We start from the raw sequence: 21098 nt of genomic DNA, 5'->3' as shown, positions 1-21098 counted from the left end.
AATTAATTTTCATGACGATACGTTATCGTCTTCGCTGAAGGTCTTAGGACTCACGTGGTTGCCTTCATGCGATTCCTTTTCTTTTAATTATAACCTTAATGATAATAAGGGTACCAAACGCTCTGTCCTTAAACTCCTCGCGAGTATATATGACCCCGTGGGTTTTATTGCGCCGTGTACCTTTGTAGCAAAGTGTATCATGCAGGACTTGTGGAAATTAAACCTCGCCTGGGATGATCACTTACCATCAGACCTACTACAAAAGTGGGATAAGTTTATTATTCAGTTGCCTCAATTGTCGAAACTTCGTATTGACAGGCACTTACTAGTACCTGCTTTTATTAATGCACAGCTCATTGGCTTCTGTGATGCGTCATCCCGGGGCTACGCTGCTTGCGTTTATTTACGCAGCACAGATAACAAAGGCAATATTAAGGTTCGGTTATTAACTAGCAAATCAAAGGTAGCTCCCTTAAAACCTTTGTTGTCTATCCCTAAGCTTGAGCTTATGGCAGCCGTGCTGCTCTCCAAGCTTATTCGTTTTGTCGTACAAAACATTAAAGATTTTAATTTATCTGTTATCGCCCTAAGCGACTCGAGTGTAGTTTTGTCGTGGCTTCAGACGCCACCATACAAGTTAAAGGTTTTCGTTGCTAACCGTGTTAGCGAAATTATTGATACAATTCCCCCGAATTGTTGGTTTCACGTAAATAGTGAAAACAACGCCGCCGATCTTTGTTCGCGCGGCGCGCTGCCCGAGCAGCTGCTCGCCGCGGCAGACGCGTGGTTCAGCGGTCCCGTGTGGCTTGCTGCGGAGCTGCGTAGTTGGCCGACGAGTACATTTTTCTTAAAGGACCATACTAATGTTCCTGAACAAAAATCAAATACTGATACATTTACCTTTAACTCGTATAAACATAGAAATTATCATTATAATGACCTTGAAGATTCATTTAATCAAATCTCTTCTTTTAACAAACTGCAACGCGTTATGACTTGGTGTCATCGTTTCATTAATAACTTAAAATTAAAGAAATCGTGTCGTAAATTCGGCTCTTTACAGTCTTCTGAGTTAAGACAAGGTCATAACTCAATTATTCGTATAATTCAGAATAACTACTTTCAACATGAAATTCAATTGATAACAAAAAATAATTTTGTGCCTTCGCTTCGTAAGCTATCTCCTTTCATTGACTCTGACGGTTTCCTCAGGGTGGGGGGTCGTATCCTCCAGGCAGATTTACCTTTTAGTGCAAAACATCCGTTGATGTTGCCTAAAAAATGCCATACTACAATTTTAATAATTGAATATTTTCACAAATTATATTTGCATACGGGGCCACGCACACTGCAAGGCATCCTATGTACTAAGTATTGGATAATTAATGCTCGTAGCATCATTCGTTCTGTCCTTTCGAAGTGCAGAAATTGTTTTAAATTTAGGCCTTCCGTTACACAGCCTATGATGGGTACGTTACCTGCATCTAGGTTGAAAGCAGATAAAGTGTTCAACCACGTTGGTTGTGACATAGGTGGTCCTTTTCTTATAAAAGAAAGCTTACGACGGAATGCAAAAATTAGCAAGGCATATTTATGTCTTTTCGTATGTTTTTCTACGAAAGCGGTGCACTTAGAAGTGCTCACCGACTTATCGTGTGAATGTTTCTTAGCTACGTTTGATCGTTTCGTGGCACGTCGCGGTCTCTGTAGTTGTCTATATTCCGACTGCGGAACAAACTTTATCGCGGCGGCTAAGCATCTTAAAGAGGTTCACAATTTTTTGAATCGCTCAAATATTCGCGATGCTATCCTCGTAGGGTTGTCATCACGAAGTGTCGAATGGCGTACGAATCCGCCAAACGCTGCTTCTATGGGTGGCCTGTGGGAGGCCGGTATAAAATCGGCCAAGCACCACCTGTACCGTGTTATAGGTGACAGGGCTCTCACATTTGAAGAGCTTACCACTCTTTTTTGTAAAATTGAGGCAGTTATGAATTCGCGACCATTATGTTCTCTCTCGAATAATCCAAATGAATTTGAGGTTTTAACAGCCGGTCATTTCTTAATAGGTCGTAATCTGTTAGCTGTACCGGAATATGACGTTGAAAACGTTCCTCTGAATCGGTTGTCACGTTGGCAGTCCGTTCAAAGGGCCTCACAATCCTTTTGGAAACGCTGGTCTAATGACGTTTTGCATACTTTGCAACAGAGGGAAAAATGGTTTTCTTCTACACCTAACGTAAAGAAAGGAGATTTAGTACTTCTGAAATCTAACTTAGCAAAGCCTTTACAGTGGCCTCTAGGTAGGATAGAGGAAATCCATCCTGGAGTGGATAATGTCGTGCGTGTCGTAACTATACGCACAAAAAATGGGCTCCTTAAGAGACCCGTCAATAAAATTTGTCCTTTGCCATATACAAATTAATTACAAAAAATATCTATTTATTTCATAGCTAGGTTAGGAATACACTTTACAAATACACTATACAATTCTGTTATTATTTTATTTCTCTTGAAACTTCGTAAGTTTCATATCATTTATTTACTTATTTATTCATACCTACTCACATTACATATTATGGAAATCATCACAGTGATTTCGGTGGGGGGTATGTTCAATCTTTTGTCAACTGTAGGTGGGTAGAAGCAAATATCCACCAGAGTTGTCTCGCCAATGTCGCTTCGTGCGACCAGTCGTCGTCTTGCGCTCGGCGGGAGCCTACAGACGTTCTGTATGTGCCCTCTCGCTGCTCCTTTCCACGTGGATTACCCTTGTGCCGCGTGTGCATTGTGAAGTGCAGAGACTACTCCTCGGGGAGATCAGGCCGTGCTTGCTTCCTCGAGCCCCGTGACAGCGCCGTGCGCGTCCCCCCTGACACGATTCGAGTCCGCAGACAGACTTGGAAGGCAAGGTTGGTGGTTTTTCTACTCATCTGCTGGGACGAGGATTGGGTCATACCTCTCACACTATACAGTCCACTTATATCATCCCGTGGGATTGCGTGGCCGTGCCCGCTTACCTACACACCTCGCGGTCTGGCCTTCGAGCTGGTCCGCACAATACTTTTGGCCTTCGAGCCGGAAGTATAATCCTACAAACCCGTGCGGTCTGGCCTTCGAGCTGGATCGTACAGTATTAAAGTATAATATATCGGGAAATTTAAATTTTGTAGTACTTAGTATTATATAAGGGAAAAGCGTGTACTATAGGTATTAACGTACTTAAAAGAGGGTACACCACAATATTGTAAAACAACGTAATATTTTTGATGCAATCAATGATTTTTATTTTTTATTTTGGTATTGAATTTTAATTGGTCACGTTGAAAATCACATCTTCTTACATTATGCCATTATTTGCTAATTAAGCTTTCGATCTTGAAGGCACGGCTGGCTTTACTTAAAGTAACCTATATCAGTATTACAAATTAACATCACTTGCTTTAACCGTAAGCATAGATTTTCTGAAGAAATTTGCATGCTTCTGGGCTCATTATTATGTTTTCAAAGCCACGGCCAGTGTTGTGAACTATGACCTAAATCCATGTCATTCCGAGCAGAGACTCTGTAATGGGGTAGTAAAGGTGACTACGATAATACAGTAAAATTTCAGTAAGCTATTCTTCAGTAGGTCTCACATGATATAAAATAGATAGTAGAACCCATTGTGGTTCGACTCCGGCGGCAGAACCGCCACACCTATTTTGCCTCATAACAGCAGTGTTAAACGTTGCTGTGTTCTGGCTTGAAGGTTGGCTGTGGTAAGGAGGATATACCTATTTTTCCGAGGCGTTCTAGCTTAGTCCTCAGGAGTAGCGGCGCATCTGTGGCCCACCTCTATGTTAGAAATACCTAATCCTATCTGGGCTTGATTACAGATAGGCGGCAGTAGCCACTTTCCATCAGCTGGACTGCATGCTCGCCTGCTAGTCCAATATTAGAAAAAGAAATAATAATAATTCACACGTATTTTAAAGTAGCTATAATTTCCACAAAACTTCCGTTCTATGGCTCAGTTAAATATGCGCCCAATTATTTACTTCGTAAAGTAAAATTATTATATAAAGTAACGCGTCAAGTTTTATCGTCCCATTGTGTAGCGAGCGAGCAAAATAATTTATTAAAATAAAGTGTTATCAAATTACACGAAGGTGTAAGGGCAATTGTTCTCGCAATAAGCCTACGGGTATAACTTCTGTAAATATGTTTACGTTTTACCGTATATATAAAAGTGCTTAGGTTAAGGCCAGGTTGGTAATTTATGATTAGACGGCAATGAAAATATTGTTATCATACGTTATTAACGAATAAATACGTTGAAGGGTTTCTGTTTCTAACTTATTAATTGTACAACGGCCAAGGATATTGTTGAAGGTCTACCACCTTCATGTCTACTACTTTCATGGCTAAAATGCTGTTCGACCCATTTTTGCCTCAGGTGATAGTGTGGCGTTGCTGTAATGTAGTCTGAAGGGGATGGAAACGTGAATCATTTTTAAATTAAAATGGTAGCAACGCATCTGTGGGAAACTTCAGGAATCAGGTACTTATTTTTAACTTCCATTTGGTGAAAGATCATGGGTTGCTTTTTAGCACCAGATGGTCTGTATGCTCGATCGCTATTTTATAAAAAGAAGAGTGCTAAGTAAGGTAAGAGTTGGTAAAACTTTAGTTTCCGATCTTAAACGCGACGTTAAAGGTATTAATACTATATATTACGGAGTCCCGTTAGAAAATTCCGAGGAAAAACCATAGATCCGCTAATTAAAAGTTAAAAATCTTGAAACTCGGGATAGTTATAACTTAGCTTAAGTCACTTTAATAAAAGAGTATTAAAGTCCACTATGTGCTAACGAAGTTCACCTGAGCGCAAATCTTTTTACCGTGGAAAGTTCGGACCTAAGTTCAAACTATTTTAATGAATAAATTCATACTTTCTGGACTCTGAATAAAGTGTAATAGAATGACCGAGCCATTGTTGGCAACGCCTTGCCAAATGCTAATGTTGATGTAGTAAAAGTTCTACTTACGATTTTTTGATAAGCTAGTTTAAGCTTATTGTACTTTTTAAAACTTTTCAAAGTATAGGAGATTGTAACATTTGAAATTCGAGCCCAATATGGTCATAAGTGCAAGATACTAGCAGTAGGCCATAAATAATTTTTTTGAACTCTGTGCTTCCTATATTTTGTAATGTTATATTTAGTTGAGAATATTAAAAATATTTGGTATTATATTGTTGGAGAGTATGTCCAAAAATTTTACGAATATCTAACTCCTCTACAAGTAGAGAAGAAAACATGTAGAATGAATAGATGGATAACAAATAGATAACAAAAGTCTATTCCAACCTATTCAAAATGGTTATAAAATTGGAGAAATAACGAGGGTGTAGTGATGTGGTTTTCAATAATTGTTCATTTATATACGAACAAATGCAGCGCATTAATTTTATGAAGCTATTCTGTTTTTTATATTCTAAGGTTTACCAAGACCGGCCTCAAGGCCTCAGGGAGAAATAGTACGAGTATGCCGTAATTCCTACGGGTACTACTCAAATGTTGCGGTGGTTTTGAAATCGTCTGTTTGTTTGCTAATGGGGACCACTTCGAGCACTTAATGTGATTACAGGCACAGGCCTCAACTTCAGACGAAAGTAAAGATTAGATTAGGTAGAAAGTGAGATTTTGTAAATATTTAAATAGGATATGGAGATTACATTGACGGAATGAAAATGTTATTGACATCTTTATAGTTTACTATCGACCATTACTGATCCACTGTTGGTCACGTGTCTTGTCTCAGAATGAAAATGATTAGGTCCTATCCAGGTCTGGCCAAGTTGTTATTGGTAAACTTCACACACTTCGAAGGTGGTAGAATCCTTTGTGGTTCGACTCCGGCGGCACCACCGCCAAACCTATTTCTACCTAATAACAGCAGTGTTAGGTGCTGCTATGTTCCGTTTTGAAGGGTGTGGTAAGGGAGGCAGACTTTTCCGAGGCGTTCCAGCTTAGTCCTCAGGGGTAGCGGCGCATCTGTGGCCGACAGGTAGGAATATTTAATCCTATCGGGGGTTAATTACAGATGTCCATGGGCGGCAGTAGCCACTTACCATCAGATGGACTGCATGCTCGTCTGTTACTCCTACATTATAAAAAACACACACACCTTTGAAAAAAATCTGAATATTACCGGAATATTATTATTATTAATCTGCAAATTACCTCACGATGAATTTCTTCGGCGTTAAATCAAGCTAATTATGTTTAATATCTGTTGATATTCTCATTCTAAATATAGAGAACACGAGTACGTAAATTGTGTTGCTCGAATTCTATCATCGCTAAATCAATTCAGTCAACCGATCGATCCGCTCTAAATCTAGCTGTGTAAAACAGTTCTAAAAATAACGATGACCTTTTATAATGGCTTGTTCTGTATTCATAAAAACACATAAAATTAATAAACACACACTGAATTAATTCACTGAAAAACATTACTGAAAAACTATTTGCCAAATTCATAGTTACTTTCTTACTTAGTTACAAAATATTTAGTTTTGAAATATGATTTTTTGGGAAGCATATTTTTAACACTAATATTTTGGAACACAATTTTATTTTGGAAGTAATAACATAAACTATTTTCTTGATCCAATTTATAACTTTTATTATTCCCGCGTAAAATACAAGTCTCGCGCCAAGCGCGTTCTTTTCTTTTTTTATGCTAATGCACAAAATCGTATAACCCATACAGCCAGTGACTATATAAATGGGCACTTATTATAATAAAATAACACATCAAATAAATATAACACAAAATAATTAATTAAAATAATACTATAATTAAATAATTTGAATATATTGCTAACAGAAGTAAAAATTTCCTCACTTTCATTATAGCAGAAAGTAACATAGCTACTTAAACAGGAAGCACAAGTGTTGTATCGTTTCAAAAGCCAAATAAAATATCCGAGCCGTCACCTTATCTAATAAAATATTTTTGCGCAGCGTGATCATCCCCTAATGCTATATGTTTTTGACGAAGATTTAAATCAATAGATATAATGTGCTCTATCAGAAAATGTATTTTTAATGTTATACCGTATGTTGTGTGGTACATAGATACGTCGTTGTGAAGTTTTAAGACAGAAATTTTTGAAACAGAATAATGTAAGGCGGTAATGATCAATTTGGTACAAATTTTAGAGAGAGATACAGAATGATCTCGCAGTCAGCTAACCCCAGATTTTTTATAAGTGAGGTGGCTAAATTCGTTTATAAATTCGAAAATAGTGCTACACCGACAGATAATGCCAGTAGTGAAGTTTTTCACAAAAAGAGGATCAAGACTTTTCAAGTCGGTCGTATATTAATATTGTAACAATACATGCATCCAATTTCTCAATTTGAAACTTTAATTAGCTGTAAGTAGTGGTTCATGACATTGACTGACAGTGCTTATAATTAGTGTTATGCTATTAGAATCAAGTTGCGATCAATTTATTTAGACCCAACATTTTTCCAAAAATACGTTTCTAAAAATGTTCAACATAATATGTGTCATATTAAAATAATGAAATAAATTCACGAGTAGGTACATTTGACGATTTAGATCTGAGGTATCAGAAAACTAGATACAAGGAATAACTGGAAAAATAGAAAACGTAACGAGCACTCTGTTATTGAAACATTCCTTTATTTCTCCAGATCCAGTTGAAGAATGATCATATATGTACATTGTGGATTTATATTTCGTGCATGCATGTAGAATCAAAGCATAGAATACGATATTACGAAACTGTATTTTTGCAAAATATGAATCAATTACCCTATCTTCTTTTGTAACAGATGCATTTCTTTGACAATTGTGTTTCAATTGCTTTATATGATACTTTGTATGCTTTTTAAATGTTATTGTTGAGTTTTATATCTGCTAGGAATACCATAGTATCAAGGTATGGGATGTTTTGTGGGTTTACAGTTTAAACAAAGACGCGGGTATGCGAAGTGGGGACGACACCATGGCGGCGCTTGAGTTTACAGGGAGCGGCATACTGGTCGGCGACTTCAGCAAGAACAGTCGAATAACGGAGATACTTGTGTAGTTATAAGTTATAAGTATATAAGTTATAATACTTCTGGTCACTAGTGTGAACTTACTTACGTATAGTTGTTATATCGTTACTCTGTACCTTTTATGTATATTATTATATGACTTCAAGACCTTCAAGATAACTTTGATGAATATTTTTTATTAACTTCTTAAATCTTGGAGTTCGCAATTCTGAAATTCTGAATATTCTGAGTTCTGGAGAATTAGACTGGGATAATTGGAAGTGTGTCGTAGAGATAAGTCAGTCAACGTGACGGAAAAACCTATATCGTGCTCATTCGAAAGGGAGATCCAACCAAGGCAGTAGGATAATAATGGGTTGAAGATGTTCAGTGATCATCATCGTCACAAGACTTCTAAGAATAATCATACAAATAGGATGGCGTTTGATTCAAATTCTTAGTTGAAGGCCACATATCATAAAATATCGATACTATTTCGCTATCTTTCATTAATAGAAATACTCATTTCCTCGTTATTTCAGCAATGTATACATAACATTTCACTACTTAAATTGTTTAATTATAACACAAGTTGTTACCAAGAAATGGTGTAAACAGGGTAATTAAGGGTGTGTTTAGAGACGGATTGTCATAATATGCGGAATATAGGGTACGTACACAAGGTTATATAATTTCCTGAGTACGCAAGACACAATAGGCCAATTACCTATGTTTAAAATAAAAAGGTTTAGAGAGAGAAGTACACTTTTTTGGATAGCGCTTCTTGAACTGTTCCGTTAAAATGCATTAATTCCGTATTCAATTGTGTAAATATAATAATATATGCTTTAAGAAATCTGATTATTGTTAAGAAAATTCTTTTATCTATCTAAAATAATTTGCAATGGCCTTTAAGACGCCATCATGAATGTTTTTACCTCATAATAGCTTCAATAATTAAATCTAAGTTTCTAAATTTCCTTCGTATGTAGGTAAGTGAATATCTTATCTTAGTTCTTAAATTTCTTTTGTATGTAATTGAGTATCTGTACATCGTAACCATACTATGTCTATCATCATCAAACAGACACTCGTTACGGGTCGCATAAAGGAGGAACTCGCAGGCTCCATTTATGGGATCATGACCGTAATAGCTGTAGATACAGATTAATTATAGTAATTATTTTTATGCGTGTTTTAAAGGTAGCAGATTCTTTGCGGTCCTATTTCGTAAATATTACCGTGACACCTCTTTTTTGCCTTTTAACAGCAGTGTTAAGCGCTGCCGTGCTCTGGATTGAAATCTGTGGTAAGCGAGACATGCTTATCCGAGACGTTCCAACTTAGTCTTCAAGGGCAGCAAAACATTACCTACCTTACCTTACCTACCTAGGGCCTACCTTAGGTAGGGATCTAATCCCATCTAACAGATATTCACGGGCGATAATGATCACTTACCTACCAGCAGAAGGATTGTGTGTTTATTTGGTAATAGTATTTTACAAATAAGTCATATTTCTTTACTGTTTTATGTGAAAATAGACAAAAAAGCAATCAATATAAAGAATAGTAATGAAATGAATTGGATTTCCACGGATACACGTAACGATGCATAACATTGGCTGGCATCCAGGACTAATAACGACATATTCAGGCCTTCTGCTCTCGAAGATTAATGATAACACGGAAGACCAGTCATATTTATTCTGTAAAAGGAAATAGTTAACAATAGCATTAGAATAATGCCGTTGTTAGAAAATCATAGGTCTTTGTTATGTTAAAACGTATGTCCTGCATTCGCTTCATTTATTATACTTCCGAATGATGTTATATTGATAAATGAATTACGATATGATTGATGGTCAAGTGGCACTGGCCTCTATGAGTGCTATTTCCATATAACTGCGCTGCAAAAGTAAATTGGTTTTCTTATGAAGTACCAAATTAGTATGTGGTGTAACTCTTGTTACTTGCCACATGCGCTACAGTACCATGTGGCAATTTATTATCATTAACTTGCTGTTTTATTATCGTGTAATCGTTATATTTTAAGGATCTGTATCTAAAAGCTAAAACGGAACTATCTCTCTAAATATATATATCTCAAAGGTGACTGACATAGTGATCTATCAACGCACAGCCCAAACTACTGGACGGATCGGGCTGAAATTTGGCAGGCAGGTAGATGTTATGACGTAGGCATCCGCTAAGAAAGGATTTTGATCAATTATACCCCCAAGGGGATAAAATAGGGGATGAAAATATTACTTCGTAACGCGAGCGAAGCCGCGTGCAAAAGCTCGTTAACTAATAACTCTCCATTTTTCTGTCACTAATTCTATTTCTCGAAGAAGTCGATTAAAAATACATTTTGTAAAAACTATGATCTTGTACTATTTTTAATTTCTAATATGCTTATGTAGATAGATACTTAACTAACATTAGAACAAGTAACATGAGAGTATGAAAACACTAATGAGCTGTAATATAACTAGAAATTATTCTATCAAATAGTCCCTCTTAAAAACAAAGAATTAATATCTTACTATTCGTGGAAACAGTGGTACTACGCAAGTTTGTATCAGTTTTAGAACAATAGATATAAATGGAGTATCTGTTGAGGCTGTGAGACTTCAATCAGTGTCAAACTTTGTTACTGTGCCGCCCACACCGTGATTCAATAACCACGGTTGCCACTGACGGACATCCGATTATTTAGTATCGCACGTCATTCGAGGAAATATTCACAACTTGTCAGGAACAAAGGTAGGAATTTGAAAGTGGTAGAACCCTTGGTTTGATTCCGGGGATAACTCCGCTACACCTAGTAACAGCAGTGTTCACAGCAGTGTAAAGCTCTGCTGTGTTCTAGTTTGAAGGGTGTGGAAAGGAAAAAAATTTACCCGAGGAATTCCAACTTAGTCCTCAGGATTTATGGATCGTAAAAATATATAAATAAGATATACTAATAAAAATACTTACTACAAATTTATTTACAAATTATTTACTTGAATAGTAACTTCTATTTTTTTTAGGCCTTGTAAAATTACCTGTCATTCAATATTTTTTTATCTGTGGAAGAGAATTTTCTTTCTAATTCATTAAGAAGCGCTTCATATTTATGTGAAGGCCGAATTTCTTTATCGCCCTCCGTTTTATTAATGTGAACCAAAATTAAACAAAATATATAAAATATTTCCTTCGGCCTCGACTAGGAGGCATTGAGAGAAGTATCGTAATTAATACTGTTACCATAGTGCCACGTAACCTAAGTTGTCAAGTATAGTGATTGGAAGTCATGGAGGTTAATCAATCTGATTTTATACCTATCTTAAAATTTATCGACTACTTTCACCATAAATATCTTTACGTGAAATTCGTATTCATCATTATAAATCGATTTTTTTCTTACAGGAATGCTTTGGGCCAGTCTCCCGGCTAAGTGTGGTTTGGTAGACTTCACATCCTTCGAGAATTAAATTTATTTTCACAATTTGTTTTATACAATAAAATATTAGTACCTCATAGTTGCAGATGTAAAAACTCCGCGTAACAGAAAACTAAGTTGGAGAGCTTCCTGTTACCGAAATCATTGCACTTAATAACATCATTACAACTCCCATATTATAGCTTGATTGATGTTTTACCTGACCTAACTTCGTTAACAAAAATATATTTGTTTTTTGATTACCATCAGTTTTATTTTCCATCGTTACTGACCAAATAATATAACTTAAGCTAAGCATTTAGATCAATATTCACGATAAAGTTATTTACAAACGATCGTGCTATAAGCCTTGGGCAATATGAACGAGATTAGTAATATCCAATATGGCTACGTCATCAAGGGCCTGATCCGCCCTGTCACGCTACTACACGACAAAAAGCAATTTAATCCTCGTTTTGTCAAAATCAATTCAATCTTGCGTACCTATATCATCGTATTCTTCCTTTATTTTGATAAGTCCTGAACAATATGTATGCTTCCTCAATTTTAATACATCATCATCATCGTCAACAACCCATTACTGTCCCACTGCTGGGCACAGGTCTCCTCTCAGAATGAGAAGAATTTTAATACAATTACACAAAATACTAAGGTTTTAGTACTAATTAAATTTTTCAACATTAAAAACAATATTTAATTATTTTCTTGACACTTCTTATCTTAAATTTTATAAGTATAAACTTATATAAAACAAAAAGGTTCGTTCCAAGAATTAACTGGTGGATTACGCTGAATGCAAACATATATAATTAGGTATATTGTTAACTCTATGAACTCATGCTTTTACAGATCAATTAATTAATTCATTTATTCATTAATACCAAGTAAATATCGACATCTGTTGTCTCTTCGTCTCTAAGTTTTAAATGATAAATCACGAAATTCGATTAGTAATTATATTCAACGTAATGAAAATGAGCAGTGATTCACATTATCAAAAATGATTAGAATCTGAACGGGTCTGGATCAAAGCGAAATTTGCATTATTTAAAAGGTGTTCGGTCACGATGAGAACCTCGTTTTGTCCTTGAAACCGATTTTATTGAATCCATTCGGCTCGAAGATGATAATCTCTGAATATTCGGTATGAATAACATTATTTCCACTTGCGGATTTTTTATTTACAGCAGCGTTTGTAACAAAAAACCGATTATAGGAAAGAATTTATTTACGATAAAAACGATATGTATTATAATTATACACTATAGATATTACAGACAGAATTCAAACGTCTAAAATAAATTACTAATTATCCTAACTACAATTATTATATAAGCGGATGTGAGTTTGGTAGTTTGTTTGCTACGTTTTTACGGCTACTCAAATGATGATTATGAAATTTAGTACAAACATTGTCAGGGACGCAGAAAAGGATATAGAATACCTTATATATAAATAAAACAAAAGTCACATTTAAAGCCAATCAGGGCGATTCCAAGGGACAAGTCGGAACGCCACATAATCTTCTATTTCACTGCGTATTTTAAAGCATTCTGAAGTACGAGGTATAGCGGTAACTATCGTGATAAAAGAAACAGTTAAGTAGTAAAATGAAAAAAGCAGAGTTCGAGAGATATTGAGCTTATATTAAACGTGGCGAATGTTAAAAGCAGAAACTGAATTGAATTGGAATTGAAAAGGACTAAAAGTAAGGCTATAATATTCTTTGCTAATAGAGTAAAGGGTTCTGACTAAAAATACTTTTTGATGAAATATTGTAGGTGCAGTAAATTTACTGTCCTAACGTTTACCGCAAAATCTCTTCTTAGTTATCATTTGGCATTCTTAAATGAAATTGTCTACGTAAGTGCTACACGAAGTAAAATACTTTCAGTAAGGCTTCAAGAATGAGAAAAGTAATCTTACACAATACTCTTTTACACAATAGTTTATGTAAAAACAGGAAGTATTTTAGGCATAAAGTAATAAAGTACAAATAAAATAAAACACAAGTAATTTCAAATCTAAGAAATTGTTTAATTAGAATTAAGCGTATTTTTAATATCAGATTTATATCCTCCAATTCGTAAGGGTAGTGCTGTCAGTTTAGAGCGGCGCATGCGTGCTGGAAGCGGTCCTACGCTGAAAGCAGTATACTCTGAGATCCGATTGGAATCGGACCTGGACAATACGCGGGAAAGCGATATGACTTTCGGATCCTCTCGATATATTATGATGTGATCGTATGCAACTCTAACGTCGATCGTGCGCGAAACTTTATGCGGGTGTGATGCAAATTTATATTATTTTGACGTCATGAAAGTTCGCGCAATTGCAAAAAGTTTGAGTGGGCTAGAAACTTTTGCAACTATTTGCATATTTTAATTATTCATAAGCATGTGGTGGATCGGATATTGTTAGATAAAGTTTGTAGTGTTTTATTGTAGTTGTTCTAAAACTTTTTAACTCAAAGACATAGTGATTTTTGGCGATTCTATTGTTCAGGCTCGGTGAGTACTTATTTATTGTTCCAACAACACAAAGTTAATATTAAGAGAAAAATCTTTTAAATTTTGCCGCCGAGTGTACAATTATTTTATAACCTTTTAAGTGCCGCCCATGAAATGGATTTATCACTAGCAATAACTTTTCCAATAACGCCAACTTTATTAGTGTTTACGACTTTGCACGAAGATTATTTTTATTTTGGAAATAACGCTTAAAAATACGCGTTTATGGATAACTTTTGTACAAAAACACGTATAAAATTTAAAAAAAAGTACTTAAAGTTTTTGAGAAGAATGTCTTTGAAGTCGTAGAATTATGTGAGTGTCTAATTAATTGCCTACTCACTTATCTTAGTTTTATAATACTGTTTGTTTGTAACGAAATATATTAAAGAAACGTAAAATACAAATAAAACATTTATTAATCTTTAAAACAATATTTTCCGCATTTATCTTCTTACTCATTATTGATAATGATTAAAATTATTTATTCATTCATAATCAAAACCATGACAAAATAATTCCAAGAATATTCGACTTAGCTTTTTATCAATTAGCAATAAGGATCGGTAACGATAGCTAATTTCAAAAGATCGGTTCACTTAGTATCCAGAAATCCTACAAAATCAATTGAAAAGTAATTTGGGTTTCGTCTAATTTTGTTACGATTGAAACCTTACAATCTCGTTATTACATTCGTGAAGTAAATTGGAAATTGTTGCTAATTGGATTAATTGTCTTTAATTACTTGAGTGTAATTTCAGATGTGATTTTATGCGTGGGCATGAACACACAAAGCCGTCAAAGACTTTATATAATTGTTAGAATAGTAGAAGAATACATAAATAGCAAGTTACCTTTAAATTATTGCTTAGCAAGGTTTTTATATCAACATTTTGTGTTTGATACCTAACAATACCACGCAGTAGGTATATCAAATTATTATCATTTGAATTCTAAAGGGAACAGATGTTTTTTTTTGTTGATGGCGATTACAGAGTAACCACAGATTCACATTTTTTTCGCTACGTTAAAAATATGATATGAACAGGGGCGTGGAGCCGTGAATAGGCAGTGTGACAAAGAGCCGCGGAATATTCTATATTTATTAGCATTATACTGTTAACTGTGGCTGTATTTTCACAAAAGACAACTAACAATTAATGATATTACAGCCGGTTAACTAGTGTTTGGTAATAGATTTTATCGTCTAATATACCTTTGTTGAATTCATATAATTAAGTAGTTGCCTCAACTGAGGACGTAGGACCTAACAGCTTCACACCTGCTAGTTCTAGTGTGTGTTTCTAGTTCTAGTGTGAAGTAGTTCTACGTGTCGGTGAAAGGGACTTCATACCGGCTGACTTACATATTAGAAGACCATCATAGTCTTCAGGAGTGACCAGGCACCTGTGAGCGGGTAGGATCTGTTCTATTGAGTTGGTTACACATGTCCATGGGCGGCAGTGACTATATACCATCAAGTGGACTGCATGCTCGGTCTGTATTGAGTTGGTTCCACATGTACGGCATGGACGGCAATATCCACTTCGAGTGGCATGCTCGTTTGCTACTCCTATATATAAACCTACTAATAATGAAGCCGACAAAATTTTCGAAAAGTGTTTCTGACGTGTAACATATTTTAGTAACATAGTAGAAGCGGGAAACTACATTTTCCTCAGTGAAGGAATTTAGGTGGGCGGTGGTAAATTGCCCCATTAAGAGAGGAGTCGGATAAGAAACTAGTCTTGCAAAGATTTGTTGCGCAATTAGGATTTTTTAGTCTCGAGCTTCACTATAGACTGCATTCGTTATTAACTTTTCTCTATCCTATAATTTAACTTGGAAAAAAGCGCTTTCTACACTCACAGCCTCACAGTAGGATTCCCTGAGTCGTGGATGGCAAAAACACACAAAGATGAATACACAAATACCTAGACCCAAAATAGATATCTAAATTCATAGGATTCATTCAGATTAATCATTCATTCGGATATCAGTCTGGCAGGGGATCGAACCCGGAGGCCTTTGCGCGTTAAACCCGTGGTTGGTAATCACACCGCCACGTGGGTCATCGCCTAAATAAAAATACCACACGGGCCACATCTGACTTTCTATCGCATTTAAAGTCTAAGAAATCATCATCGTCATCACCATCAACCCATTATCGTCCCACTGCTGTCGAGTTTCTTAACCACTAGGCTATCACTGCTGATAAGAAATCATGATAGCAATAAATTAATATAATGTTCTTCGGAGGATGTTCATCTTAGTGCTCAGGAATAGCAGCGCATTTTGGCCGACTTCACGTAGAACCTTTGTCTTGTGATGGTTATAGATGTTCATGGTTGCTAATGTCTATTTACTATAAGATGGATTTCGTTTTCGTCGCATGCTCGTTTTCGACTTTATCTACGAGTATTTACAAAAAAGTAGGTATCTTTACTTTACGTCAACATTAATCCATTACTTACTACTGGGTACGTTCCCCTTTTTCAAATGGGAATGAATTTACCAGTTGAAACTTATAGATCCCTTTGAAAACATTACATAGAACTTACCTGAAAGTTCTACAAAGCTTACATAACCGTATAAAATATACTTACAGTTACATACATAAGTTTTAAATATTTAGGTAGAAATGTTACAAATATTTTTTTATGAAACATCAATGTTGTTGTATGAATATCGTCTGAGAGTCTTGCCGCAATGTCTCTATGACAGAATAACTGTAATAACAAGAGAATATGTCATCGAGCTTCCGACGTATTGGAATTTTCCTTCGTTCGAATGCAAAGTATTTCTACCACAACTATTTCTGCTTCATAGCCGTGTTTACTGTTGCTTTGTTCTGATTTGACGGGATATGTAGATAAGTATACATGGATTATTTCGGTTTAATCGTCGTGGAGGAGCACGTTCGTGACTAGATTCAAGCAATTTACATAAATAATAAAAAAATAGTTTATTGCTTTCAAATGGTGTCTACAAAAACAAGTGGCAAGTGCCCCTGTACTGGGTTGAAAAAAAAAATATTATTGTGAACAATACTTCAATCAAATATTTGTCTAATACTTTGTTTTGTCAAATATAACATTCAAATTATGGTCACGTAAAACGCTTGTCAATCTATCTTATATATAAAATTCTCGTGTCAAAGTTAATGTCTAATGTTAAGTACGTCAATGTTAGTTACCGTACTCCTCCGAAACAGCTTTACCGATTTTCACCAAATTTTATATGCATATTCAGTAGGTCTGAGAATCGGCTACTATCTATTTTTCATACCCCTAAATGATAAGGTTTGTTCACCCTTAACATTTTTTTATTTATATGGCAACACAACGTGTGTCGGGTCAGCTAGTAATCCATAAGATTTTCCATTGATTTTGACAAGCTCGGTTTAGTCAACATTAATGAAAGCTGTACCAATAATACATATTATTAGCAATTCTAATATTTTATAAATGCGTTTATGACTTTGGTTATTTATTTGATACATTTTAACGCCTTAACTACATAACCGAATGTCAGGAGTTTAGAAAAGGAAATCTTTTTTTATTGAAAAAAAGTGTAAGCATTCCCGATGGATAGATAAAAACGTCTGACCGAAGGCGAAACGGCGGTTGAAAGCTAGTGGACCAAATAAAACAGTCTTAATAAGACGGTTGTCTTTTCTTCACCCATTCTTCAACTTTCCGCTCAGTGGCTGTAAAGCAAATCCCTTAGGCGCTGAACTTAATCTTGGAATGAATCAAACAACTTTTATAGCTCATTACCAAATAGTGGTCCATCGTAAACATTATAGGGCATAGAACAAACAAACAAAAGAACGTCCATTAAGTTAATTAATACTATTACTGTACGAGGTATCGTTAGCAATAACATTTGGGAACTACGCGTTATGGACATCGCTTCCTCGTAATGGTGATTGTGGCTTTTCTAACTTTGATTAACCGAAGTTCTTGGGCGTGATTTTAGCTGAAATAAGTTAGTAGGTTGTTTCTCTTTTACGTTCTCTCGTTACTCAATGGGGTTTATATATCGCAGGAAGTGGCGCTGGTCTCTTTTAGAATATCAGGGGCTTAAGCCATAGTCCACCGCGCTGGCCAAGTGCGGATTGGTAGACTTCACATACCCTTGAGAATGTTTAGGAACCTCAGGCGCTCTCAAGTTCTCCTTCTACTCCAAGTTTCTTTTGATGTTTTTTCTCATTATTCAAGCAAAAGTGATAATTCATATCAAAAGTTACTTTAAACACAGATATTTCGATAAAAATAAGTTTATTTCTAAACATTGATACTGATACCAGAAACCTAAGTTGGGACTTTACATATTATTATATATTACCTTCATATAGAACTATAAAAAAGCAATATGAGAACTGGTTCTAAAAGATAAAAAATATATATGTAGCAAGGTTTAAAACAAGAGAGTTTTACCACCTATAAACTGAACAAAATTACTTCGGGCGAATTTATAAAATATGGTTCCGCAAAGTTTGGCAGTTGGAAAAGTGTGGGCTATTTATTTCTCTAAGCACTGCTTTTGGCACGAAAATGATGTCATAATTTGCATATGGTTGAAGTCATTCTATTCTAGTTTTTTATGTACTTGTGGTAAGCTAATTTTATCCCACTATTTTAACATAGCAGCATCAGATTTCTAGGGAAATGTACATAAAAATTAAATTCGTAAGATGGTGTCCAATAGTGGTAGTCCAATGTGGTAGTGTCACATACACAACATAGTCACACTTTTTCAATGCTTATTAAATTTAGCTGAGTGGAGGTAACCTATCCACGTTAAGTTTTTTTACGAGCGAAATTTCATCCTTATTTGTAGAATAAATTGCTTAGATTATCATCACCATGCCATGCAAATCGTCATAAAATATATACGATGTCACTCAACCTATTTAGATGTGTAATAAATTCTTGGAATTAGATAAAAATATCTGTTTTTTTAACGAACATAAACATTTCTCTGTGTGTAATTTACTGAAATTCATAATTATATTTACCTTGCATGTTGACTGTTGAACATACCAGGTTAAATATGTAACATACTAAAATAATTACTATACTGAATACGGCAAATGTATTTTATTTTCACAATTGCCATGTAGGTATGTTTCGGTTCCAAATCCTCCTTTTTCTATTATCGGTGGAGCTTTATAGAACATTGACTTGGGGATAAGATGAGATCTGTAATTGGCGTGCGGTCCTATATAGGCTCTCGGTAGCAATGTACGTGTGATGTCTTTTGTCTGAAGTTGAATGACTCACAGCTAGCCTTACGTACACTCATCAAGTCTTTGCGTTGCTCAGCTTTGTCTATTGAGCGCCACGGAACCGGACTAAGGTGTTTGGTGTCAAAGCGTCACGTAAGTGCTCGTGAATTGCAAAGATACTGTTATCGGATATGGACTTTGTTTCCGCAACATTGTTCACACGTGACGTTTTAACAGTAACGTGCATATTTCTTGCAAAAAAAGGATTTCACTGTTTTTGTATGCCCTTGATTGTGATTATAAAGTAACAGCTATTTATAACCGTCATATGCACAGTTGCAAACAAAACTTATCTAGTAATTATTATAAAAATAATACCCGATTGCTTACAAGTATAGCCTCTGATAATCCCACAATTTAGACGAATGTAACGAGCGTAAGTCGTGTGGGGTGGAGGGCATGCCATAAAATGTGAGCTATATACTCGTACATACGCTACAAAACATTACAGTCCGTAACTGTATATGAACAAAATATTATAATTTTATTTTCCTTATGTTTGTGTATTCGTTTATTTTACTATCTCTCTGGCCGTCACTCTACCTGCCTCTTTATATTGTATGGATATTGTCAGGGCATTTGACTGACCCAGAGCTAGCCTTACGTTAACTCGTCAAGTCTGCGTTGCTCAGCTTTGTCTATTGAGCGCTACGGGAACAGGCAGCTAAGGTGTTTGGTGTCAAAGCGTAACCCTCGTACTTGTGAATTGCAAAGATACTGCTATTCGACATAGCCTTTTTTATACTGTACCACTGTTACATGCAAAAATGTTTAAAGGTAGTAAATCCTTTGTAGTTCGACTCTGGAATCACTACAACCACGCCTGGAATCATCACCACCTATTTTTGACTAATAACAGCAGCGTCAAGCGCTTCTGTGTTCTGCTTTGAAGGGTGTAGTAAGGAAGACATACTTATACGAAGCGTTCCAACTCAATCCTCAGGTTGTGTATTTGTATGTTTGTCTGTCCATATGCCCGTCTCTCTGGCCGTCACTCTACCTGCCTCTTTGTATTCTATCGATATTGTCAGGGCACTTCAATGAAACACAGCTAGCTCCATTCACTTATCAAGTCTTTGCGTTGCTCTGCTTTGTATATTGAGCGCTATGGGAAAGGGCTAAGGTGTTTGGTCTCAAAGCGTAACGTGCTTGTGATTTTAAAGGATACTGTTATCGGACCTATCCTTTGTTACAATGACACTGGTATATACGGGATGTCAAAAGCAAACAGATGCTTAAAGCAGACAGTAACGTGCATAATTTTGTTACCAATTAATAAAATTAAATTGACTTTTTTATAAAGAGATATAGGTTATTTAAGACCGTCATATGGTCATTTTCAAACAAAATGGTCATAGATACCTCATATGTTAAAATCCAGCAAGCCATTTGGAGGTCTTGCCATTGTTACATTTTATCGTACATGTCTGCCCTGTATAAAATTCTATGGGTACAGTAGAATTGTTCTCTTTTGAAGTGTCTTTTTGAGATAGTAAATGAGATTTATTTGTATAGTATGTATGTATATATTGCATATTAGTGAACAAAATAACAAAACCACTTTTTAATTATTTGTTTTCTGTTTATGTTTCTTTTGTATTTGCACGTTTTTCTGTTATCTATCTGTGTATCTGGTTGTCTTTCTATCTGCATTTCTGTATTAAATCGATTTTCTCAGGAATTTTACCTCGCAAATACTTAGGGTTCTTGCTAAAATGTCGAAAAATCGTAAAAGGGAATTCACGCTCAGGGAGCTACGCAGAGAAGCGTGGTGTTAAATAAATAAA

At 35.6% G+C, this 21098-nt stretch overlaps 2 protein-coding genes across 2 annotated transcripts in view; both read left to right on the top strand.

The window, feature by feature from the left end:
• The first annotated feature begins 496 nt into the window (after nucleotides 1–496).
• Nucleotides 497–3001, top strand: LOC140744851 (uncharacterized). Its single transcript, XM_073076544.1, has one exon. It carries the CDS (start codon nucleotides 509–511, stop codon nucleotides 2423–2425), a length of 1917 nt encoding a protein of 638 aa, XP_072932645.1. The 5' UTR covers nucleotides 497–508; the 3' UTR covers nucleotides 2426–3001.
• Nucleotides 3002–13657: 10656 nt separating this feature from the next.
• The window catches only part of LOC140744852 (alkaline phosphatase), a 137548-nt gene continuing 130107 nt past the window's right edge, over nucleotides 13658–21098 (top strand). Inside the window, exon 1 of the mRNA XM_073076545.1 lies at nucleotides 13658–14018. The gene's annotated coding sequence lies outside the window, so the exon portion shown is untranslated. The remainder of the gene's footprint in view (nucleotides 14019–21098) is intronic.

The sequence above is a fragment of the Epargyreus clarus genome, unplaced genomic scaffold, assembly GCF_041222505.1.
Source record: "Epargyreus clarus isolate Ecla_fem2 unplaced genomic scaffold, WU_Ecla_fem_2.2 ptg000009l, whole genome shotgun sequence".
NCBI lineage: Eukaryota > Metazoa > Arthropoda > Insecta > Lepidoptera > Hesperiidae > Epargyreus > Epargyreus clarus.
The sequence above is the reverse complement of the archived record's forward strand: the minus strand, read 5'-3'. Positions and strand labels throughout refer to the sequence as shown.

What these genes read in the sequence shown, in the direction of transcription:
- LOC140744851 (XM_073076544.1), top strand. Translation starts at nt 509, where the DNA reads ATGGCAGCCGTGCTGCTCTCCAAGCTTATTCGTTTTGTCGTACAAAAC.